This window comes from Bombina bombina, chromosome 4, assembly GCF_027579735.1.
Source record: "Bombina bombina isolate aBomBom1 chromosome 4, aBomBom1.pri, whole genome shotgun sequence".
In the NCBI taxonomy this organism is placed as follows: domain Eukaryota; kingdom Metazoa; phylum Chordata; class Amphibia; order Anura; family Bombinatoridae; genus Bombina; species Bombina bombina.
This window is the reverse complement of record NC_069502.1, coordinates 528073513-528096009: the sequence shown is the minus strand read 5'-3', so window position 1 is coordinate 528096009 and position 22497 is coordinate 528073513. Positions and strand designations below refer to the sequence as shown.

Below are 22497 nucleotides of genomic sequence, written 5' to 3'. Positions count from 1 at the left end.
TTTTTCTATGAAAACAGCACAGAAAAAGCAGAGATTTGTCCTTGCAAGGAACTTGCAGACAAAAACCCTTATCTAAACCATCCTGAAAAAAACTATAAAATCCTCGGAATTCTAAAAGAATGCCAAGAGAATTTATGAAAAGAGCATCAAGAGATGTAAATCTTTCAAACTCGATAATAAATCTTACTAGACACAGATTTACGAGCTTGCAACATAGTATTAATCCCTGAGTCAAAGAACTTCTATGACTAAGTACTAAGCGTTAAAACTCCATGCCATCAAATTAATAATTTGAGTTCCTGACGGAAAAAATGAATGTTAAGATATAAAGGTCTGGCCTTAATGGAAGTGACCAAGATTGGCAACTGTACATCCGAACAAGAACCATATATATCAAAACCTGTGTGGCCATACTGGAACCACCAGCAACACAAAAGATTGCTCCCTGATGATTTTGAAAATCACTCTAAAATGAAGAACCAGAGGCGAAAAAATATAGGCAGATTGATAACTCCAAGGAAGTGTCAATGCATATACTGCTTCCGCCAGAGGATCCCCGGACCTGAATAGGCCCCTGGGAAGTTCCTTGTTTAGATGAGATGCCATCAGATCTGTTTCTGGAAGCCCACACATCTGAACAATTTGAAAAAACACATCTAGGTAAAGACCATTCTCCCGGATGTAAAGCTTGATTGACAGAGATAATCCGTTTCCCAATTGTCTATACCTGGGAAATGGACCGCAGAAATTAGACAGGAGCTGGATTTAGTCCAAGCAAGTATCCAAGATACTTCTTTCACAGCCTAAGAACTGAGAGTCCCACCCTGATGATTGACATACGCCACAGTTGTGACATTGTCTGTCTGAAAAACAATAAACGTCTCTTTCTTCAAAAAGAAGCCAAAACTGAAGAACTCTGAAAAATGAATGGAGTTCCAAAATATCGATTGGTAATCTCGCCTCCTGAGATTTCAAAACCCTTTGTGCTGACAGAGATCCCCAGACAGCCTTCCAACCTAAAAGACTCGCATCTGTAGTGATCATGGTCCAGGTTGAATGCACCGAAGAGACCCGTAGAATTAAATGATGGTGATCTAACCATCAAATCAAAGATAGTTAAACATTGGGATTCAAGGATATAAAAAGTGATATCCTAGAATCCCTGCACCATTAATTCAGTATAAAAAACTGGAAAAGTTTCTTATGAAAATGAGCAAAGGGAATCGAATCCAATGCTGCAGCCATAATACCAAAAACTTCCATGCATATAGCAACTGAAGGAAATAATAGAGACTGAAGGTTCCGACAAACGGAACCCAATAAAATTGTCACTTGTCTGCTAGAGACAAAGACATTGACACAATCTATCTGGAAACCTTAAAAAAAAGGTGACCCTTGTCTGAGGAATCAAAGAGCTTTTAATAAAAAGATCCTCTAACCATGTCTTGAAGAAACAACAAAAGTTGAATCGTATGAGATTCTGCAGAACGAAAAGACTGAGCCAGTACCACGAGACCGTCCAAATAAGGAAACACTGAGAACCTTGAAAAGATTCTTAGAGCTGTCGCTAGACCAGAAGGAAAAGCAACAAATTGATAATGCTTGTCAAAAAAAGAGAATCTCAGAAAATGAAAATAATCTGAATGAAAACAGAAAATGAAGATATGCATCTATTGTATCTATTGTTATTATTATTATTATCGGTTGTTTGTAGAGCACCAACAGATTCCGCAGCGCTATTGTGAACAAATAATGCCATTACTGACCAAAAAAGGCAGAATAGACCATATAAACTCCATTCTAAAAGATGGTATACTTATATGACAATTCAAAAAGATTTTCTATCTTTGAAATAATGAATAGTTTTGAATAAAACCCCCAAATCCTGTTCCTAAAAAGGAACTGGTATAAATACCCCAGAAAACTCCAGGTCTGAGCAGCGCCTTCAGCCCCAACGGGTGACCAGCCGCGCTTCACAAGTACCCAATACATATAGGACTGAAACACACTTCAGGAAAGTGTGAGCCTTACTGGAATAGCTGGAATATGTTAGAGAGAGAAAAAATACTTCTCACAGACGGTTTTACTCTGAATCCTATTCTGTATCCAAATCTAAGAAGTTTGGACCGAATTGAACCAAACAAATTTATTAAAAAAGTCTTAACCTACCCCTTACCAGCTAAGCTGGAATATGAACTGCACCTAAATGCAAATTTGGTGAGCTGACTTTGCTTTTTAAAATGGCTTAAATTGAATGAAGAAAACTTTTAATTATAAGCATGTTACTTGGGGAAGAATTTAGAATTCCGTTCCTTAGTAAGAAAAAAAGCTCAATATTTAGCCTTAGAACTCAATCTTGCAGCCCAGAGTAACAGTTGAAGAATTGAATCCAATTGTGAACCAAATAACCGATTACCTTGGAAAAAAAGAAATATGGAATTTAGAAATCAAATTAGCATTCCAAGATTGAAATCATAAAGTTCTTCTAGCTAAAATAGCTAAAGACATAGATTAAACCTCATTTGCGAAAATATCAAAAAAATGACGACACAAATGAAATTATTAGCATGTTGATCAACTTAACAATGCTAAACAAATCATAATCCAATACTTGTTGCACTAAAGTATCCAACCAGAAAACTGAAGCAGTTGCAACATCAGCAAAATAAATTACAGGTCTAAGAAAAGTACCTGAAAAACAGAATTTATGTTTACCTGATAAATTACTTTCTCCAACGGTGTGTCCGGTCCACGGCGTCATCCTTACTTGTGGGATATTCTCTTCCCCAACAGGAAATGGCAAAGAGCCCAGCAAAGCTGGTCACATGATCCCTCCTAGGCTCCGCCTTCCCCAGTCATTCGACCGACGTAAAGGAGGAATATTGCATAGGAGAAATCATATGATACCGTGGTGACTGTAGTTAAAGAAAATAAATTATCAGACCTGATTAAAAAACCAGGGTGGGCCGTGGACCGGACACACCGTTGGAGAAAGTAATTTATCAGGTAAACATAAATTCTGTTTTCTCCAACATAGGTGTGTCCGGTCCACGGCGTCATCCTTACTTGTGGGAACCAATACCAAAGCTTTAGGACACGGATGAAGGGAGGGAGCAAATCAGGTCACCTAGATGGAAGGCACCACGGCTTGCAAAACCTTTCTCCCAAAAATAGCCTCAGAAGAAGCAAAAGTATCAAATTTGTAAAATTTAGTAAAAGTGTGCAGTGAAGACCAAGTCGCTGCCTTACATATCTGATCAACAGAAGCCTCGTTCTTGAAGGCCCATGTGGAAGCCACGGCCCTAGTGGAGTGAGCTGTGATTCTTTCAGGAGGCTGCCGTCCGGCAGTCTCGTAAGCCAATCTGATGATGCTTTTAAGCCAAAAAGAAAGAGAGGTAGAAGTTGCTTTTTGACCTCTCCTTTTACCAGAATAAACAACAAACAAGGAAGATGTTTGTCTAAAATCCTTTGTAGCATCTAAATAGAATTTTAGAGCACGAACTACATCCAAATTGTGCAACAAACGTTCCTTCTTTGAAACTGGATTCGGACACAAAGAAGGCACGACTATCTCCTGGTTAATGTTTTTGTTAGAAACAACTTTCGGAAGAAAACCAGGTTTAGTACGCAAAACCACCTTATCTGCATGGAACACCAGATAAGGAGGAGAACACTGCAGAGCAGATAACTCTGAAACTCTTCTAGCAGAAGAAATTGCAACCAAAAACAAAACTTTCCAAGATAATAACTTAATATCAACGGAATGTAAGGGTTCAAACGGAACCCCCTGAAGAACTGAAAGAACTAAATTGAGACTCCAAGGAGGAGTCAAAGGTTTGTAAACAGGCTTGATTCTAACCAGAGCCTGAACAAAAGCTTGAACATCTGGCACAGCTGCCAGCTTTTTGTGAAGTAACACAGACAAAGCAGAAATCTGTCCCTTCAAAGAACTTGCAGATAATCCTTTCTCCAAACCTTCTTGAAGAAAGGATAGAATCTTAGGAATTTTTATCTTGTCCCAAGGGAATCCTTTAGATTCACACCAACAGATATATTTTTTCCATATTTTATGGTAGATTTTTCTAGTTACAGGCTTTCTGGCCTGAACAAGAGTATCAATGACAGAATCTGAGAACCCTCGCTTTGATAAAATCAAGCGTTCAATCTCCAAGCAGTCAGTTGGAGTGAGACCAGATTCGGATGTTCGAACGGACCTTGAACAAGAAGGTCCCGTCTCAAAGGTAGCTTCCATGGTGGAGCCGATGACATATTCACCAGGTCTGCATACCAAGTCCTGCGTGGCCACGCAGGAGCTATCAAGATCACCGATGCCCTCTCCTGATTGATCCTGGCTACCAGCCTGGGGATGAGAGGAAACGGTGGGAATACATAAGCTAGGTTGAAGGTCCAAGGTGCCACTAGTGCATCTACTAGAGTCGCCTTGGGATCCCTGGATCTGGACCCGTAGCAAGGAACCTTGAAGTTCTGACGAGAGGCCATCAGATCCATGTCTGGAATGCCCCACAACTGAGTAATTTGGGCAAAGATTTCCGGATGAAATGTCTGACGACTCAGAAAATCCGCTTCCCAATTTTCCACTCCTGGGATGTGGATTGCAGACAAGTGGCAGGAGTGAGTCTCCGCCCATTGAATGATTTTGGTCACTTCTTCCATCGCCAGGGAACTCCTTGTTCCCCCTTGATGGTTGATATACGCAACAGTCGTCATGTTGTCCGATTGAAACCGTATGAATTTGGCCTTTGCTAGCTGAGGCCAAGCCTTGAGAGTATTGAATATCGCTCTCAGTTCCAGAATATTTATCGGGAGAAGAGATTCTTCCCGAGACCAAAGACCCTGAGCTTTCAGGAGTCCCCAGACCGCGCCCCAGCCCACCAGACTGGCGTCGGTCGTGACAATGACCCACTCTGGTCTGCGGAAGCTCATCCCTTGTGACAGGTTGTCCAGGGACAGCCACCAACGGAGTGAATCTCTGGTCCTCTGATCTACTTGTATCGTCGGAGACAAGTCTGTATAATCCCCATTCCACTGACTGAGCATGCACAGTTGTAATGGTCTCAGATGAATTCGCGCAAAAGGAACTATGTCCATTGCAGCGACCATCAAACCTATTACTTCCATGCACTGCGCTATGGAAGGAAGAGGAACAGAATGAAGTACTTGACAAGAGTTTAGAAGTTTTGATTTTCTGGCCTCTGTCAGAAAAATCCTCATTTCTAAGGAGTCTATTATTGTTCCCAAGAAGGGAACTCTTGTTGACGGAGATAGAGAACTTTTTTCTACGTTCACTTTCCACCCGTGAGATCTGAGAAAGGCCAGGACAATGTCCGTATGAGCCTTTGCTTGTGGAAGGGACGACGCTTGAATCAGAATGTCGTCCAAGTAAGGTACTACTGCAATGCCCCTTGGTCGTAGCACTGCTAGAAGGGACCCCAGTACCTTTGTGAAAATTCTTGGAGCAGTGGCTAATCCGAATGGAAGTGCCACAAACTGGTAATGCTTGTCCAGAAAGGCGAACCTTAGGAACCGATGATGTTCCTTGTGGATAGGAATATGTAGATACAGGTATACCCCGCTCATACAGCGGGTTAGGGACCGGAGCCCCGCTGTAAAGTGAAAACCGCCTTAAAGTGGAACAAGGCAGTTTTAGCTTTCTTTTCACTTGCCAATGTGTTTAAAAACATGTTTTAACTAACTTATATTAGGTGTACAATAGCGCTAAGTTTAGTTTAACACTCGCACAGCACAGTATTCAATAAATACTGTACCTGTAAAATAGTGACAATCACTGTAGTACAATATGCCAGAGTATAGCACTGAGACACAGATTGCACTGTAATGCTGTAAACAGAGTGAACTAAGCATAATAAAATGGTGCCAGTCACTTTTCTTGCAATCTCACAAAGATTACAGCACTGTTTTAAAATCCTTGGAGGTTGAACTTCAGCTCCACAAAGCGCTGTATTAGTGAAGCGCTGTAAAGTGAAGCGCTGTAAAGTGAGGTATACCTGTACGCATCCTTTAAATCCACCGTGGTCATGAATTGACCTTCCTGGATGGAAGGAAGAATTGTTCGAATGGTTTCCATTTTGAACGATGGAACCTTGAGAAACTTGTTTAGGATCTTGAGATCTAAGATTGGTCTGAATGTTCCCTCTTTTTTGGGAACTATGAACAGATTGGAGTAGAACCCCATCCCTTGTTCTCCTAATGGAACAGGATGAATCACTCCCATTTTTAACAGGTCTTCTACACAATGTAAGAATGCCTGTCTTTTTATGTGGTCTGAAGACAATTGAGACCTGTGGAACCTCCCCCTTGGGGGAAGCCCCTTGAATTCCAGAAGATTTAAAAAACTCTAAGCCATCTCCGTGGAGATGTTGCCTGTACAACGGCAAAGAGAATGACTGGGGAAGGCGGAGCCTAGGAGGGATCATGTGACCAGCTTTGCTGGGCTCTTTGCCATTTCCTGTTGGGGAAGAGAATATCCCACAAGTAAGGATGACGCCGTGGACCGGACACACCTATGTTGGAGAAATAAATAATTTTCCTTAAATAAGATACAAGTTTCCCAAGGAAAAAAATAAATACTATCTGTTATAGGAATAGTAGTATGTTAGCAAGAGTAGAGATAGTCCCATTAACTTGGAGGATCTTCCTCAAAACTGAAAACTAACTGCCGGCAAAGGATACAATTAAAAACCTTAAAGAAGGAATAAAAGAAATTCCCGGCCTATTCCATTCCCTAGTATCAGGAACTGGAAAAAAACCTCTGAAGAAACCACAGAAGGTTAATAAGCAGAATTTAAATGTTAGCTAGTCTTAATCAAAAAGAACTAGTTACTTCAATATCCAAAATAATCAACACCTTTTCAACAAAAAACTAATGTACTCTATTTAAAAATAAAAAAGTAGATTTGTTAGTGTCAATATCTGATGAAGAATATTCTGAATGAGAAAATACACCATCAGAGAAGGATAATTAAGTATGTTGTTGGTCATTTGAAACTTCATCAACTAAATGAGAAGTTTAAAAAAGACCTAAACATTTTATTAGAAGGCGGGATAGCAGACAAAGCCTTTATACTAGAATCAGAAAAATATTCTTATAAATTCCAAAATATATCTTGTACATAAGATGTAAAAAGAATAGCAATAGATAATGCATAAATACTAATGGACTCTGCATGTAAAAGTTTATCATAAAAACCTATTACAAACCATAGCTAAATATAAACATTCAGAACATTAAAATAAATGAACTTAGCTTTGGTAGGACTGATATCAGTCATCAGGAATCCCTCAGTATTTTCTGATTCAGGAACAGCTTTTAAAATATCTTACAATATGTAATAGAAAAAAACAACATATAAAGCAAAATTATCCAATTCCTTAAATGACAGTTTCAGGAATGGGAAAAAATGCAAAACAATGAAGCCTCTAGCAACCAGAAGAAACAAAAAAGTGAGACTGAAATAATGTGAAAAAATGGCGCCAAGTATGACGCGCACCTTTTTTGGCGCCAAGTAAGACGCCCACATTATTTGGCGCCAAGTATAATGCCCATATTTTTTGGCGCCAAAAATGACACCCACATTTTTTGGCGCAAAAAAATGTCTAACACACATGCGTCAAAAAATGACTCAACCATGTGTAAACTTCCGGCGTCAACTATGGCGCCGGAAATGACGAAATTTTGCACCCAAAAAGTTTGCGCCAAGAATAACGCAATAAATTGAAGCATTTTCTGCCCCCGCGAGCCTAACAGCCCGCAAGGAAAAAAGTCAATTTGAAAATTTTTGAAGGTAAGAAAAAATATTTATTAATATGCATTTCCCAAAATAATGAAACCGACAGTCTGAAAGAAGGAATACTGATTAACCTGAACCATGGAAAATATAAGTTTAAAACATATATTTAGAACGTTACATATAAAGTGCCCAACCATAGCTTTGAAAATAGAAATAAGATTTACTTACCCCAAGACACGCATCTACAAATAGTATATAGCCAAACCAGTACTAAAACGAGAATCAGTAGAGGTAATGGTATATAAGAGTATATCGTCGATCTGAAAAGGGAGGTAGGAGAAGAAATCTCTACGACCGATAACAGAGAACCTATGAAATAGATCCCCTAGAGGAAGACCATTGTATTCAAATACGCAATACTCTCTTCACATCCCTCTGACATTCACTGCACTCTGAAAGGAAAACCGGGCTTCAGCCTGTTGCAAAGCTCATATCAACGTAGAATCTAGCACAAACTTACTTCACCACCTCCATGGGAGGCAAAGTTTGTAAAACTGAATTGTGGGTGTGGTGAGGGGTGTATTTATAGGCATTTTTAAGGTTTGGGAAACTTTGCTCCTCCTGGTAGGAATGTATATCCCATACGTCACTAGCTCATGGACTCTTGCTAATTACATGAAAGAAAGAATATTTGTCAATTTCAGTCTATGGTGCAGGATCCTCTGAGCCAGAGAGATCCTCAGCAGAAGATACTTCAGTATGCTGTCAGTCAATACAAATTTCCTCAGATTTATGAGAAGTTTAGAAAGACCTTTTACCTTTATTTGAAGACAGAATAGTAGTCATAGTCTTTTCTATGGCTGCAGCAATATCATTTTTCATATCTGCAGGAATATCATGTACATTAGACTGTGAAGGAATAACACTAGATGTATTTGTACTTATAGAAACATGATCAGCATGTAATAATGTGCCACATATTTGAGCTGAAAAATTAAGATCAGCTAATTTACAACAAACACACTTAGCTTTGGTAGAATTGTATTCAGGCAGCTTAGTTCCTACAGTAACATCAGAGGCAGGATCAGCTCGCAACATCTTGCAAAATGTAACAAAAAAGAAAAAACATTTAAACAAAAATATCCAATTTCCTCAAAATAGCAGTTTCAGGAATGGGAAAAAATGCTTATGATAAAATTCTTATACATAAGTAAAATCAAAACCAAGCATCATAGCCCTCTATAAACAAATGAGAGCAGCGAGCAAAAGAGGGAGACACTTAATATAACACATTTTGGTGCCAAGAATGACGCAAATGCAGAGGTAAAAACCGTTAGCGCCAAAGCACAATAAAATGCCGCAACTTGCTTCACAACAGGCGCAACTTCGCGCCAAAAATAACAATAAAAAGTAGCATTTTGCGTCATCGCGAGCCTAGTTTGCCCATGAAAATTTTGAAAAACAGACTCCAAGTTACAAGTAACTGGAACCCCAGGTAAAAAGAAAAATATCTAAATTCTACCATAAACATAATCTCCATGCTGAAACTGTTAGACTGCAAAGGGAAATATACACAGACCTGACTCATGGCAAATATATGCAAAATATATTAAAAACCGTAGAGAGGAAGCTTGGTGTTCTGACGGGACGCAATCAGATCCAACTCTGGAATGCCCCATAGCTGAGTTAACTGGGCAAATACCTCCGGGTGGAGTTCCCACTCCCCCGGGTGAAAAGTCTGACGACTCAGAAAATCCGCCTCCCAGTTGTCTACTCCTGGGATGTGAATTGCTGAGAGATGGCAGGAGTGGTCCTCCGCCCACCTGATTATTTTGGTTACTTCCTTCATCGCTAGGGAACTCTTTGTTCCCCCCTGATGATTGATGTAAGCTACAGTCGTGATGTTGTCCGACTGAAATCTGATGAATTTGGCCGCAGCTAGTTGAGGCCATGCCTGAAGCGCGTTGAATATCGCCCTCAGTTCCAGAATGTTTATCGGGAGAAGAGATTCTTCCCGAGACCATAAGCCTTGAGCTTTCAGGGAGTCCCAGACTGCACCCCAGCCTAACAGACTGGCGTTGGTCGTTACAATGATCCACTCTGGTCTGCGGAAACATATTCCCTGAGACAGGTGATCCTGAGACAACCACCAGAGAAGAGAAACTCTGGTTTCCTGGTCCAACTGTATTTGAGGAGACAAATCTGCATAATCCCTATTCCACTGATTGAGCATGCACAGTTGCAGTGGTCTGAGATGTATCCGAGTGAAAGGGACTATGTCCATTGCCGCTACCATTAATCCGATTGCCTCCATACACTGAGCTACAGATGGCCGAGGAATGGAATGAAGAACTCGGCAAGTAGTTAAAAGTTTCAACTTTCTGACCTCCGTCAGAAATATTTTCATCTCTACTGAATCTATTAGTGTTCCTAGGAAGGGAACCCTTGTGAGTGGAGACAGAGAACTCTTTTTGATGTTCACCTTCCACCCGTGAGACCTCAGAAAGGCCAATACAATCTCTGTGTGAGCCTTGGCTCTGTGAAAGGACGGCGCCTGAATTAAGATGTCGTCCAAATTAGGCGCCACTGCTATGCCCCGTGGTCTTAGAACCGCCAGAAGGGACCCTAGCACCTTTGTGAAAATTCTGGGAGCAGTGGCTAAACCGAATGGAAGAGCCACGAACTGGTAATGCTTGTCTAGGAAAGCGAACCTGAGGAACTGATGATGATCTTTGTGGATAGGGATATGCAGGTACGCATCCTTTAGATCCACGGTAGTCATATATTGACCTTCCTGGATCATAGGTAAGATTGTCCAAATGGTCTCAATCTTGAATGATGGGACTCTGAGGAATCTGTTTAGAATTTTTAGATCCAGGATTGGTCTGAAAGTTCCTTCTTTTTTGGGAACCACAAACAGGTTTGAGTAAAAACCCAGACCTTGTTCTGCAATTGGAACTGGGTATATCACTCCCATCGTATGTAGACCTTCTACACGGCATAAGAACGCCTCTTTCTTTGTCTGGTCTGTAGACAGACGAGAAATGTGGAACCTTCCCCTTGGAGGGGAGTCCTTGAATTCTAGAAGATATCCCTGGGTAACAATCTCTAATGCCCAGGGATTGTGAACATCTCTTGCCCAGGCCTGAGCGAAGAGGGAGAGTCTGCCCCCTACTAGATCCGGTCCCGGATCGGGGGCTACCCCTTCATGCTGTCTTGGTAGCAGCTGAAGGCTTTTTGGCCTGTTTACCCTTGTTACAGCCCTGGTAAGGCTTCCAGGTTGCCTTGGGCTGTGAAGCGTTACCCTCTTGCTTTGCAGCTGTAGAGGCTGAAGCAGGACCTCTCCTGAAGTTACGAAAGGAACGAAAATTAGCTTTGTTTTTAGCCTTAAAAGGCTTGTCCTGAGGGAGAACATGGCCCTTTCCCCCGGTGATTTCTGAAATAATCTCTTTCAATTCTGGCCCGAAAAGGGTCTTTCCTTTGAAAGGGATATTTAATAATTTGGATTTTGATGACACATCGGCCGACTATGACTTGAGCCAAAGCGCTCTGCGCGCCATAATGGCGAAACCTGAATTGTTTGCCGCTAACTTAGCTAATTGCAAAGCGGCATCTGTGATAAAAGAATTAGCCAGCTTTAGAGCCTTAATTCTATCCATAATATCGTCATATGAGGTCTCCGTCTGGAGCGACTCCTCCAGCGCCTCAAACCAGAAAGCCGTTGCAGTAGTTACAGGAATAATGCAGGCAATAGGTTGGAAAAGGAAACCTTGTTGAACAAAAATTTTCTTAAGTAAACCTAACTTTTTATCCATAGGATCTTTAAAAGCACAACTGTCTTCAATTGGTATGGTTGTGTGCTTAGCAAGTGAAGAAACTGCCCCCTCTACCTTAGGGACCGTCTGCCACGAGTCCCGCCTGGGGTCAGTTATGGGGAGCATTTTCTTAAAAATAGGGGGGGGGGGACAAAAGGGACACCTGGTCTATCCCACTCCCTAGTAACAATATCCGCAAACCTTTTAGGGATCGGAAACGCATCAGTGTATACAGGGACCTCTAGATACTTATCCATTTTACACAATTTCTCTGGGACCACCATAGGGTCACAATCATCCAGGCTAATACCTCCCTGAGCAATACGCGGAGGTGTTCCAATTTAAATTTAAACGCTAATGAATCTGACTCTGCCTGATGAGAAACCTTTCCTGAGTCGGAAATTTCTCCCTCAGACATCAAATCCCTCACCCCCACTTCAGAGTGTTGTGAGGGTACATCAGATAAGGCTACCAAAGCTTCAGACTGCTCATAATCTGTTCTTAAAACAGAGCTATCACGCTTTGCAGGAATAACTGGCAGTTTGGATAGAAAGGCCGCAAGGGAATAATCCATGACTGTCGCTAGTTGTTGCAATGTAATAGGGGCAGACGCACTAGAGGTACTAGGCATCGCTTGAGCGGGCGTAACTGGTTGTGACACATGGGGAGAGGTAGACGAACTATCCTCATTACCTTCAGTCTGAGAATCATCTAGGGCCACACTTTTAAGTGAAACAATATGATCTTTAAAGTGTATAGACATATTAGTGCAATTGGGACACATTCTGAGAGGGGGTTCCACCATGCCTTCTAAACACATTGAACAAGGATTTTCCTTAGTGTCAGACATGTTTAACAGACTAGTAGCATACACAATCAGGCTTGGAAAACACTTTAATCAAATAAAAAACACAATTTGAAAAAACATTACTGTGCCTTTAAGAAATAAAAAGAGCACACAATTTTACGAAACAGTGAAAAATGCACCAATTCTTTTGAAATTTTCACAGTATGTACCTAAGGCTTTAATATGATTGCACCACAAGTTTCAGAACGATTAATGCCCAAACCGGAGCAGCCTAAAGCCACCACCGGTTAATTAACTACAGTAACTTGCCACAGCTTACTGCTGTGGCCCTACCTGCCCTTAGGGATCAGTTTTGGGGGAATAAAGCTTCTTTTAGGCCCTCAATCAGCAGCTGGACCCTCCATGTGAAGCAGCATGAACTGTCTTTTAATTCTAACTGCGCATCTGAGGCGTGAAATTAGGCCCCTCCCACTCCACTCCGGAGTTGTGAGGCCTACAAAAATCACTTCTAAGTGACCAAATTTTTGCCATGTGGATAATAACCCCAGAAAAACACTCCAAAGTGCTTAAAAAAGTGTCTCCAACGAGTATTTCTTAAAATAAATAATCGATTGCCCAGCATTAGTGTCAACCAGCCTATTTAGCCCTGTTATGTAAGCATTCAATTCTATACTAAAGGGATGGTAAACTCCGTATATATTGATTATATTATTGCTATTGTTACATTACATTCAATTTACAGACTCAATGTCATGTAATGGTATGTATGTAAAAACACTTATAAATCCTTGTCTAATCGCTCCGTCTAATGCCGTCTATCACCTGCCCCCTGTGATGTCACATTGATTGTTTATTTTATTCTACCAATCAGTAAGCCTGTCGCCAGACAGGCTTACTTCTATGCAACATGATTTACGCAAGCGCAGTCTTGCATTCTTCGCAGCATAAGGCCAACCAATTAGGAGCGTTAAAAAGCGAAGCCAATTTTGCGCGTTCATGTAATTTCAACGCATGCGCTTATAAACTTACTTATATTTTGGTTTTAGGCAAGTATGCTCATTTTAGAAGGGACCGATCGCTCGCACTCTCTATCTAGTCAAACTTTTACTTCAAACTGAACCAAGTAAACATTGAATCTCGTGACTCCGTGTTTACTTGGTATACGTCATTTGCTCCAATGCGCATGCGTTTGAAATGTCAGAGTCAGGAGCGTGCAAATTGTCTGACGTGTAGAGAGGGTGGAGAATAGGCAAACGTCAAGTTTATTCAGGCAAGGGGCGGAGCGAGGCGGCGCAACAACGGCTTGTGAATAAAGATAATTTTTAGTAAAATTACATATAAATATTAGAAATTGATAATGCGGTTTAATATATATAATAATAACTAATCAAATTCTTGAACTTAGCAATAGCGGAGTTTACCATCACTTAAGTCTCAGAACATAGCTTACCCTCCCCACATGGGGATCTTGTCAGTCTTCTAGCATTATCTCAGTCTTGTCTAGAAATAAATGACTGAACATACCTCATTGCAGTCAAGCCTGCAAACTGTTCCCCCCAACTGAAGTTTTCTGGTACTCCTCAGTCCTGTGTGGGAACAGCAGTGGATTTTAGTTACAACATGCTAAAATCATTTTCCTCTCAGCAGAATTCTTCATCACTTTTCTGCTAGAAAGTAAATAGTACAAACCGGTACCATTTAAAAATAACAAACTCTTGATTGAAGATATAAAACTACAATTCTAACACCACATTCACTTTACCCTCCCGTAGAGAGACCCTAGTGCTTAGAGCTGGCAAAGAGAATGACTGGGGGGTGGAGCTAGAGGGGGAGCTATATGGACAGCTCTGCTGTGTGCTCTATTTGCCACTTCCTGTAGGGAATGAGAATATCCCACAAGTAAAGGATGAATCCGTGGACTGGATACACCTAGCAAGAGAAAAATGCAACAATACAACATATGGCAAAAATAGCTTCACAAACTTCACATGCACTGAAGTCTGTATAGATTATCCTAGTAGAAAGAATATATGTAGATTAGCCCATATGTAATATTTGCCAAAAAAAAGAGATGTAGTAATAATAACAATAACAAATATTTTTACAAATAAAATGCAAATTTAAGCTTTACATAACCTACCTGGTCTTTCATTCTTGCTTTTCTGGGTAATGCAACAGTAACATCAGAATCCGGTGAACTGGTATTTTCTTTTAGTGCTGCCTCCACCTTTCCTGAACACGGAGCAGGAGAGGAGCAAGCAGAATCAGCAGGCCTGGGAGAGATGCTTTCAATTCGGTTTGTGTTTCTCATACTAGCATCACCCTCCTCATCATCACTGGAAAGGACGACTACAAGAAATAGAATTAAAAGAAAAAAACCTTATCAAATATCCTAGTGGAATACAAATATGTCTATTACTTATTGGAAGTTAAAGGGTCTACTTGAAATTGTTTAAAAAGGGTCTACTTGAAATTGTTTAAAAAGCTTTGCATTGCCAACACTGCTATATTAATACTTTTTACCTCTGTGATTACCTTGTATATAAGCCTCTGCAGACTGCCCCTTATATCAGTGATTTTTACAAACTTGCATTTTAGCCAATACGTGCTTTTTCATGTGTAACTCCACGGGAGTGAGCACAATGTTATCTATATGGCACATAAAGTAGACATGATGGGGCACAAAATCCCAAATTTCACTTTCATAATTTTAAACCTTCCAATTTCCTTCTATTCTAAAATTTGCTGTACAATCTTTGCATCCTTTGTTGAAGGAGCATCCATGCAATACTGGGAGCTAGCTGAACACATTGGGTGAGCTAGCTACCAGTAATGAACTGATACTCCTGAACCTAATTAAGTATGTTTTTCAACAAAATGATACCAGGAGCATAAAGCAAATTATTGAAGTAAATTGGAAAGTTGTTTAAAACTGTATTCTCTATCTGAACCACATCACATTACAGCATCCCAGAATGTGTGTCATACCCTATTATAAGCCGGAACTACACGTATTCCCCTCTCATTTATGTTTTCACATACTAGGCCTGTCAAAAATAATCGTTTTGACGATGCATCGCGATGCGGCATGAAACGATTCTGCATCGATGCGCTGAGACGCGATAATCGATTAACGTTACCCACGTGACCAGCCTCCAGGAAAAGTAAAAGAAAGTGCGCGGTACATCGTTTTGACGTTACTGACGTCACGTCACCCAATAAAGCAACATGGGCGCTCCATGGGCGGTCTCTTGAAGTGCCGAAGTTACGCAGTAGGAGCAAAGCAGCAAAGCAGGAGTGTGTTGCCTGAGATTGATGATGGTACACGGCGGTATACTACAGCTACACGGCGGGCTCATTTTTATTTTGTGGGAGACAGAGGAGGAGACCTATGGTGAGAATTAGACTAACTGTTTGTTTAGTTAATACTAGTTACCAAAACGTTGTACATTTTGCCAATGCCATGCCATAATTGCCATTGCCATGCCTGCCTATTGCCTCAACTGCCTACTACTTGCCATTTGCCAATAGGTAAACTAATTATTAACTTACTTAAAGAGCAAATCAATAAGGGGTACACAATCACATTTATTACACAATAAGGGGTAACAATTAAATACTTGCCTTATTTACTTAACGTAGTATGCTGAGCTGACTGAGGCTCAGGCTGCTGCATAATTAATTGCTGCATTATTGAATAATATTGCATATATAAAAAATGTATTATAAATAAATATAGTATACTATTATTGTCTAATAAAGTCTAATCTGTATCTATTATCTACATGTTTTTCACATGGATGGATGGCCTGGTCTGAAGTTCTAATATTTTAATAATATATTAATTCAAGAAAGTGCATGCAATTTTAAACAACTTTCCCTATTATATAATTTGCTTATCCTTTGTTGAAATGCATAGCCTCCTCCTTGTGCACAAAGTAATAAGTATTATATACTTAGTAAGTAATGTGTGTGCTGTGCAGTGTGCAATGCATTGCTAATATGTCATCAACAAACGATATCTGAGAAGTATGAAGCAAATTAAATAATAGAAGAGTTAGTTATGATGTTTATTTAAAATTGTATTCTCTATCTGAATCATGAAAGTAAATGTTTGGGTTTTTGCACCTTTAAGTGTGACTGTGTAATATATTACAGTAACTGTGTCAGTGAGTGAGTGATGTCCCCTGCAATTATCACAATGCAATTTGTTTTAAAATTTATGTTCGCAAAATGTATGGCATTGGCAAAGTAGTTGAAGTTACTAGTACTTGTTGATTTTACATTTGCGGCTTGACATTTTGACAACTGGAACTTAGTGTATTTTCTTTTTTTTTTTTTTTTAACACTGACAGAGTTTGACGTTGACAACAACATCATCCGTCACATATGTACATGTCATGCTAAAATGACAGAGGGAGACAAAAAAGATAGAGAGATAAAAAATGCACCTAGCATTTTAAAAGCAAGCATCTGGGCACATTTTGGATTTTATGAACATACTGGAAAGCACGAATTGGACAAGACACACGCGGTTTGTAAAGCCTGTCACACAAAAATTAAATACCTAGGGAATACTACTAACTTGAGAAATCACGTTAGACGTTTTCACTCTGAGATGCTAACCCCTGCCGCTGCCGCCAGTGCCACTGCCAAGGAAATAACAAGACTAGCTGAAGCTCATCAGCCAAGAATTGATGCAATGCTGTCAACTTTGCCACCCAACTCTGAAAAAGGGAAGAGAATAACCAAAGCTGTGGCAACTTTCATAGCGAAGGACCTACGGCCTTACTCTGTTGTGGAAAACCTTGGGTTTCGCAACCTGTTGAAGACACTAGAGCCACGTTATAAGATCCCGTCACGCAATCACTTAACAGAAAACGTTATACCTGCACTCTACCAAGAAACAAAAGCTCAGGTAATTGCATCAATGAGCCAAGCCAGTCGAGTCGCACTAACGTGTGATTCATGGACTTCAGTCACGACGGAGTCTTATGTAACAGTAACTGCACATTACATTAGCAAGGACTGGAAGATCTTGTCGCATGTGCTGCAAACGAGAGCAGTTTATGAGTCTCACACGGGTTCTCATCTGGCGGAGCTACTGTCTCGTGTCGTGGAAGAATGGCAGCTGTCCGATAAATCTGTAGTGCTTGTGACCGACAATGCTTCGAACATGATTGTTGCTGCTCAAGTTGGAAAATTCCCTCATGTAAAATGCTTCGCCCATACACTGAATCTCGCATCCCAGCGGGCGCTGAAAGTGGCCACGCTCTCCAGGCTTTTAGGCAGAGTGCGACGAATATCAACATTTTTTCACCGCAGCACTACAGCAAACCACTGTCTGAAAGAAAAACAGAAATGTCTTGGCCTGAAGAATCATAAGCTGATAACTGATGTGACAACAAGGTGGAACAGCTCATATGACATGGTCGAGAGGTTCCTAGAACAGCAACCTGCAATCTGTGCCACATTGTTGTCTCCAGAAGTCAGAAAAAGTGAGTCAGATCTCTGCACTCTCAACGAAACAGATGTGTCAAATGCAGAGGATGCTGTGAGTGCATTAAAGCCAATGAAAGATGCAACCACACTGATGTCAGAAGAGCGCAATCCAACCGTTTCTCTCATTGCCCCTCTAAATGCACAACTGCTCCAGAACATGACAGACACCATGGGAGACACACCCATGATCCATGAGATCAAGAATGCCATCAAAACAGATCTCCTGAAGAGGTACAGCAGTGAGGCAGAGAAGAAGATACTTTATACAGCCTCTGCCCTGGATCCTCGTTTTAAGGGACTGCCTTTTATTCTCACAGAGGAGGAGAGATTGGAGATATACAGAGGAGTGACTGAGGAGGCTGCATCCTTGGAGGTAATTTTAATTGCATCATGTTTCTTGAAAAATTTATAAATTGAAAACAAACATAAAACATACCATCCATACAAAATAGGCTTAGCTATCACTGCAGTAGCTTGATTAGTAGCTAGTTTAATGAGTACAAGGTTTATTATATAAGTCAGTTTGAAAACGCCACAGTCAGTCAACTTTCCTCCTCCTCCGTCCACTCCCGAGTCCTTCCTAATAGATGTGAGCTGTTGTTGCATGCATTTATTTATGCATTACTGTCTCTCTGAGCACACACATAGCATTAGCTGGCTGGCTGCTCGAGGTAATAATGAATGCTATTTTTTCTATTCTTTTGTTCAAACACAGATTGAGTGTACTAGTACAGTTACATCTAGGAGGACAAACGTGGATGAAGTGCCACTGCCTGAGGGAAAAGAAACTCTGGAAGAAGAATCAGCCATCGAGGAGGATAACCCTTCTCCTCCCAAAAGAAAGTCCACATCGCTTCTCATGTCTTTGCTGGGACAGTCTTTCACCGACACTGAAGGTACAATAGAACCCAAGACCCCCTATGCCAAGGCTGAAGAGGAAATAGAGAAATATTGTAAAGCCCCATCTCTGCCTCTCACTGAAGACCCTTTGAAATGGTGGCATGTACATGAGGTCATATTTCCCCTCCTCTCTCATTTGTCAAAGCGATACTTGTGTATCCCAGGTACAAGCGTGTCTGCAGAGCGGGTTTTCTCCACTGCAGGAGATGTGGTAACGGCAAAAAGAAGCACCCTCAAACCAGAGCATGTGGATCAACTAGTGTTCTTACAGAAAAACCTACATATTCCATAATTCTGAGTAGTGATTCAGGTTTATAATATTAATATTTAATGTTTTTTGGCACATCCAGAAGAAAGTGCTGTGTGCCCCACTGCCCAGTGCAGACTACTGTTAAGTTATTTTATATTTGTTACTGTTATATAGCTTATAGCTTTTTGAAAAATGAAGCTTAAAACCTTGAGTAAATCTTTGTTGGATCACAAAATATACTAGTACACTACACGACACGACCGACCACGTCACTCTGTCACAGTCACACACACACAATACAAAAGAAACAACACACAACTGCACACACCTCATGTGTGCGTGTCAGTCAGTGTCACCCTTCACCATGATTCACTCTTTTTATGATGTGTGTTTTTTTTGGTATTGTTTGACTGTGTGTGACTGTGTGTGTGTTGTGTAACAATATATTTGTGATCCCATAAAGATAATCAAAGTTAGTAAATCTAGTAGTTCAATGCTACTTGTTGTATAATGTCTATTACTACTTCTAGTGTTACTGTGATGTTTGCCAATCAGGAAGTGCTCTGTTTTGTAGATGTTGTGCTATTGTTTACAGCACACCCCTGTATAGTTTGCAATGCAGTGAGTGCATAGTGCACACTGCATAAGGGATTATTAATATTATTCATTCACACTAAAAATTGTCTATTTTAAATAGACCCTTTAAGAAAGATATCATATGTTTTTGTTTATGATCCCAATTCCCAATCCCAAATGCCATCCCACCCACTCTCAGGCAGATCTGTAGGGGTTAACCGAATATAACCAACCAGTTAACAATAACAATGTGTGTACTGCAGTGTCTAACTGTCTCTTTATGAGTGTGTGAGTGTGTCTGTGAGTAAGTGAGTGCCAGTTTGAAAAGTTTGTATGTATCTCATTCTCTATGAGTGTGTTTGAGATGAGTGTATTAACTGCCTTTGAATGTTTTTGTTTGTATGTGATTGTGTGTCTGTCCCAGTGTCTAAGTGTCTATGAGTGTGAGTGTGACTGTGGCTGACTGGGTGGCTGTGGTGCCTTTGAATGTTTTTGTTTGTGTGTGTGTCCCACTGTGTCTCTAGTGTCTGAGTGTCTAGTGAGTGTGACTGTCTAACTGTCTATGAGTGCACTATGCAGAGAGTGAGACTGAAGCCAAACCACTATAGGGGAAGGAAAAGCCTTGAGTAAACCTTGAGTAAATCTTTATTGGATCACAAATATAATGTACACTACAGACAGTACAGCACACACAGCACACAGTGCCACACACAACAGCACAATACAAAAATAAAGCACACACACCTCAGGTGAGTGGCGTGCCACCCTTTCTTCACCATGATTTACTCCTTGATGTCTGTGTCCTTTTTTATGTATTGTTTGTTTGTGTGTGACTGCTGTGTACTGTTCAGTGACAGACTCAGTCACTGTGTTCAGTTGTGTGTAGTACTGCTTTAACAGTAACTAATAACTAATTATATTTGTGATCCCATAAAGATAATATAATCATCAAGAAGAAACTGTAGTTATAGTAGTTCAGTTCAATGCTACTTGTTTTAAATGTCTCTCTCTCTAGTACTATTGTAAGTCTGTAACTGTGTGTAAACTAATTGTATATGTCACAATCACATGTGTGTTGTGTGCACACTCTGTGCTGTGTGTTGTGTTCCAGATTCTTCACGTGATGTTTGTTTGCCACAAATTGACAGTCATGAAGGCACAGTGGACTGCACCTGTAATTTTGTACCTATAAGGGATTTATGTTTTGTTTTCTGAGGACAATTTTCACACAAATAAGGTATTATGGTGGTAACTTAAGCTTAACCTATCTATTTGGGTTTTAATTTAATGTCTAAGTATTATATTATTATTACTAAGTAAGTAAAGAAATTAAATTAAAACCAACATAGATAGGTTAGACATTTATTTGTTGTTCATGTTTCTTTACAAGTGTATAGTGTACTTTTACTAATATATAATATATACATTTAAATATTTTCTTTTACTGAAGAAGTACACTGTGAGCAGTGAGCACTGCACTTTTTACACTACGTACTCTGTAACTACAGTTTGATGCCATAATATTGTTTCCAAACCAATACAACAATTGCCATTTAGTATTTACTGTTCTATAAACTGTTGTTGTCTGCTGTGTTCAGACTTTGCCACAGGAAGAGTGTCCTTTTTTGAGCTAATAAAATAAAAAAAGAGTTTATTTCAATACTTTGACTTCTTGAATTTTTTTTTCTGAAAAATTTAAAAATTGGGCAGAAATAGTGCAGTAATCGTGATGCATCGCGATGCATCGTAGAATCGAATCGTATCGAATCGTTACGATGATAATCGTAATCGAATCGAATCGTGAGACAGGTGAAGATGCGCAGCTCTATCACATACCTCTATTTTACCGTTCAACGTACAGCAAAGTTGCATTTTCTGTTGTGAAAATGCATGGGGTAGCCTTAACCAATTGTTTTGAGTATCAAGTTTAAAATGAAAACACAGAATTTATGTTTACCTGATAAATTTCTTTCTCCTACGGTGTGTCCGGTCCACGGCTTCATCCTTACTTGTGGGATATTCTCTTCCCCTACAGGAAATGGCAAAGAGAGCACACAGCAAAAGCTGTCCATATAGCCCCCCCTCTGGCTCCGCCCCCCAGTCATTCGACCGACGGTTAGGAGAAAAAGGAGAAACTATAGGGTGCCGTGGTGACTAGTGTATAGAAATAAAAATTTTAAACCTGACTAAAAGCCAGGGCAGGCCGTGGACCGGACACACCGTAGGAGAAAGAAATTTATCAGGTAAACATAAATTCTGTTTTCTCCTACATTGGTGTGTCTGGTCCACGGCTTCATCCTTACTTGTGGGAACCAATACCAAAGCTTTAGGACATGGATGAAGGGAGGGAACAAGTCAGGTAACCTAAACGGAAGGCACCACAGCTTGCAAAACCTTTCTCCCAAAAACAGCCTCCGAAGAAGCATAAGTATCGAATTTGTAAAATTTGGCAAAAGTATGCAGAGAAGATCTGATCAACAGAAGCCTCGTTCTTGAAGGCCCATGTGGAAGCCACAGCTCTAGTAGAGTGAGCTGTAATTCGTTCAGGAGGCTGCCGTCCGGCAGTCTCATAAGCCAATCGGATGATGCTTTTCAGCCAAAAGGAAAGAGAGGTAGCAGTAGCTTTCTGCCCTCTCCTCTTACCAGAATAAACGACAAACAAGGTTGATGTCTGTCTGAAATCCTTTGTTGCTTTTAAATAGAATTTTAAAGCACGGACCACATATAGGTTGTGTAACAAACGTTCCTTCTTCGAAACTGGATTCGGACACAGAGAAGGAACAACTATTTCCTGGCTAATATTCCTGTTGGAAACCACTTTTGGAAGAAAACCAGCCTTGGTACGTAAAACTACCTTATCTGTATGGAATACCAGAT

General features: G+C 40.4%; 1 protein-coding gene across 3 annotated transcripts in view; it reads right to left on the bottom strand.

The window, feature by feature from the left end:
* The window catches only part of SENP6 (SUMO specific peptidase 6), a 611027-nt gene that overhangs the window by 294759 nt on the left and 293771 nt on the right, over positions 1-22497 (bottom strand). For all 3 annotated transcript variants that reach the window (XM_053710452.1, XM_053710454.1, XM_053710455.1), the window contains one exon: positions 14533-14741. In XM_053710452.1, the coding sequence (XP_053566427.1) occupies positions 14533-14741 (209 nt within the window). The remainder of the gene's footprint in view (positions 1-14532; positions 14742-22497) is intronic.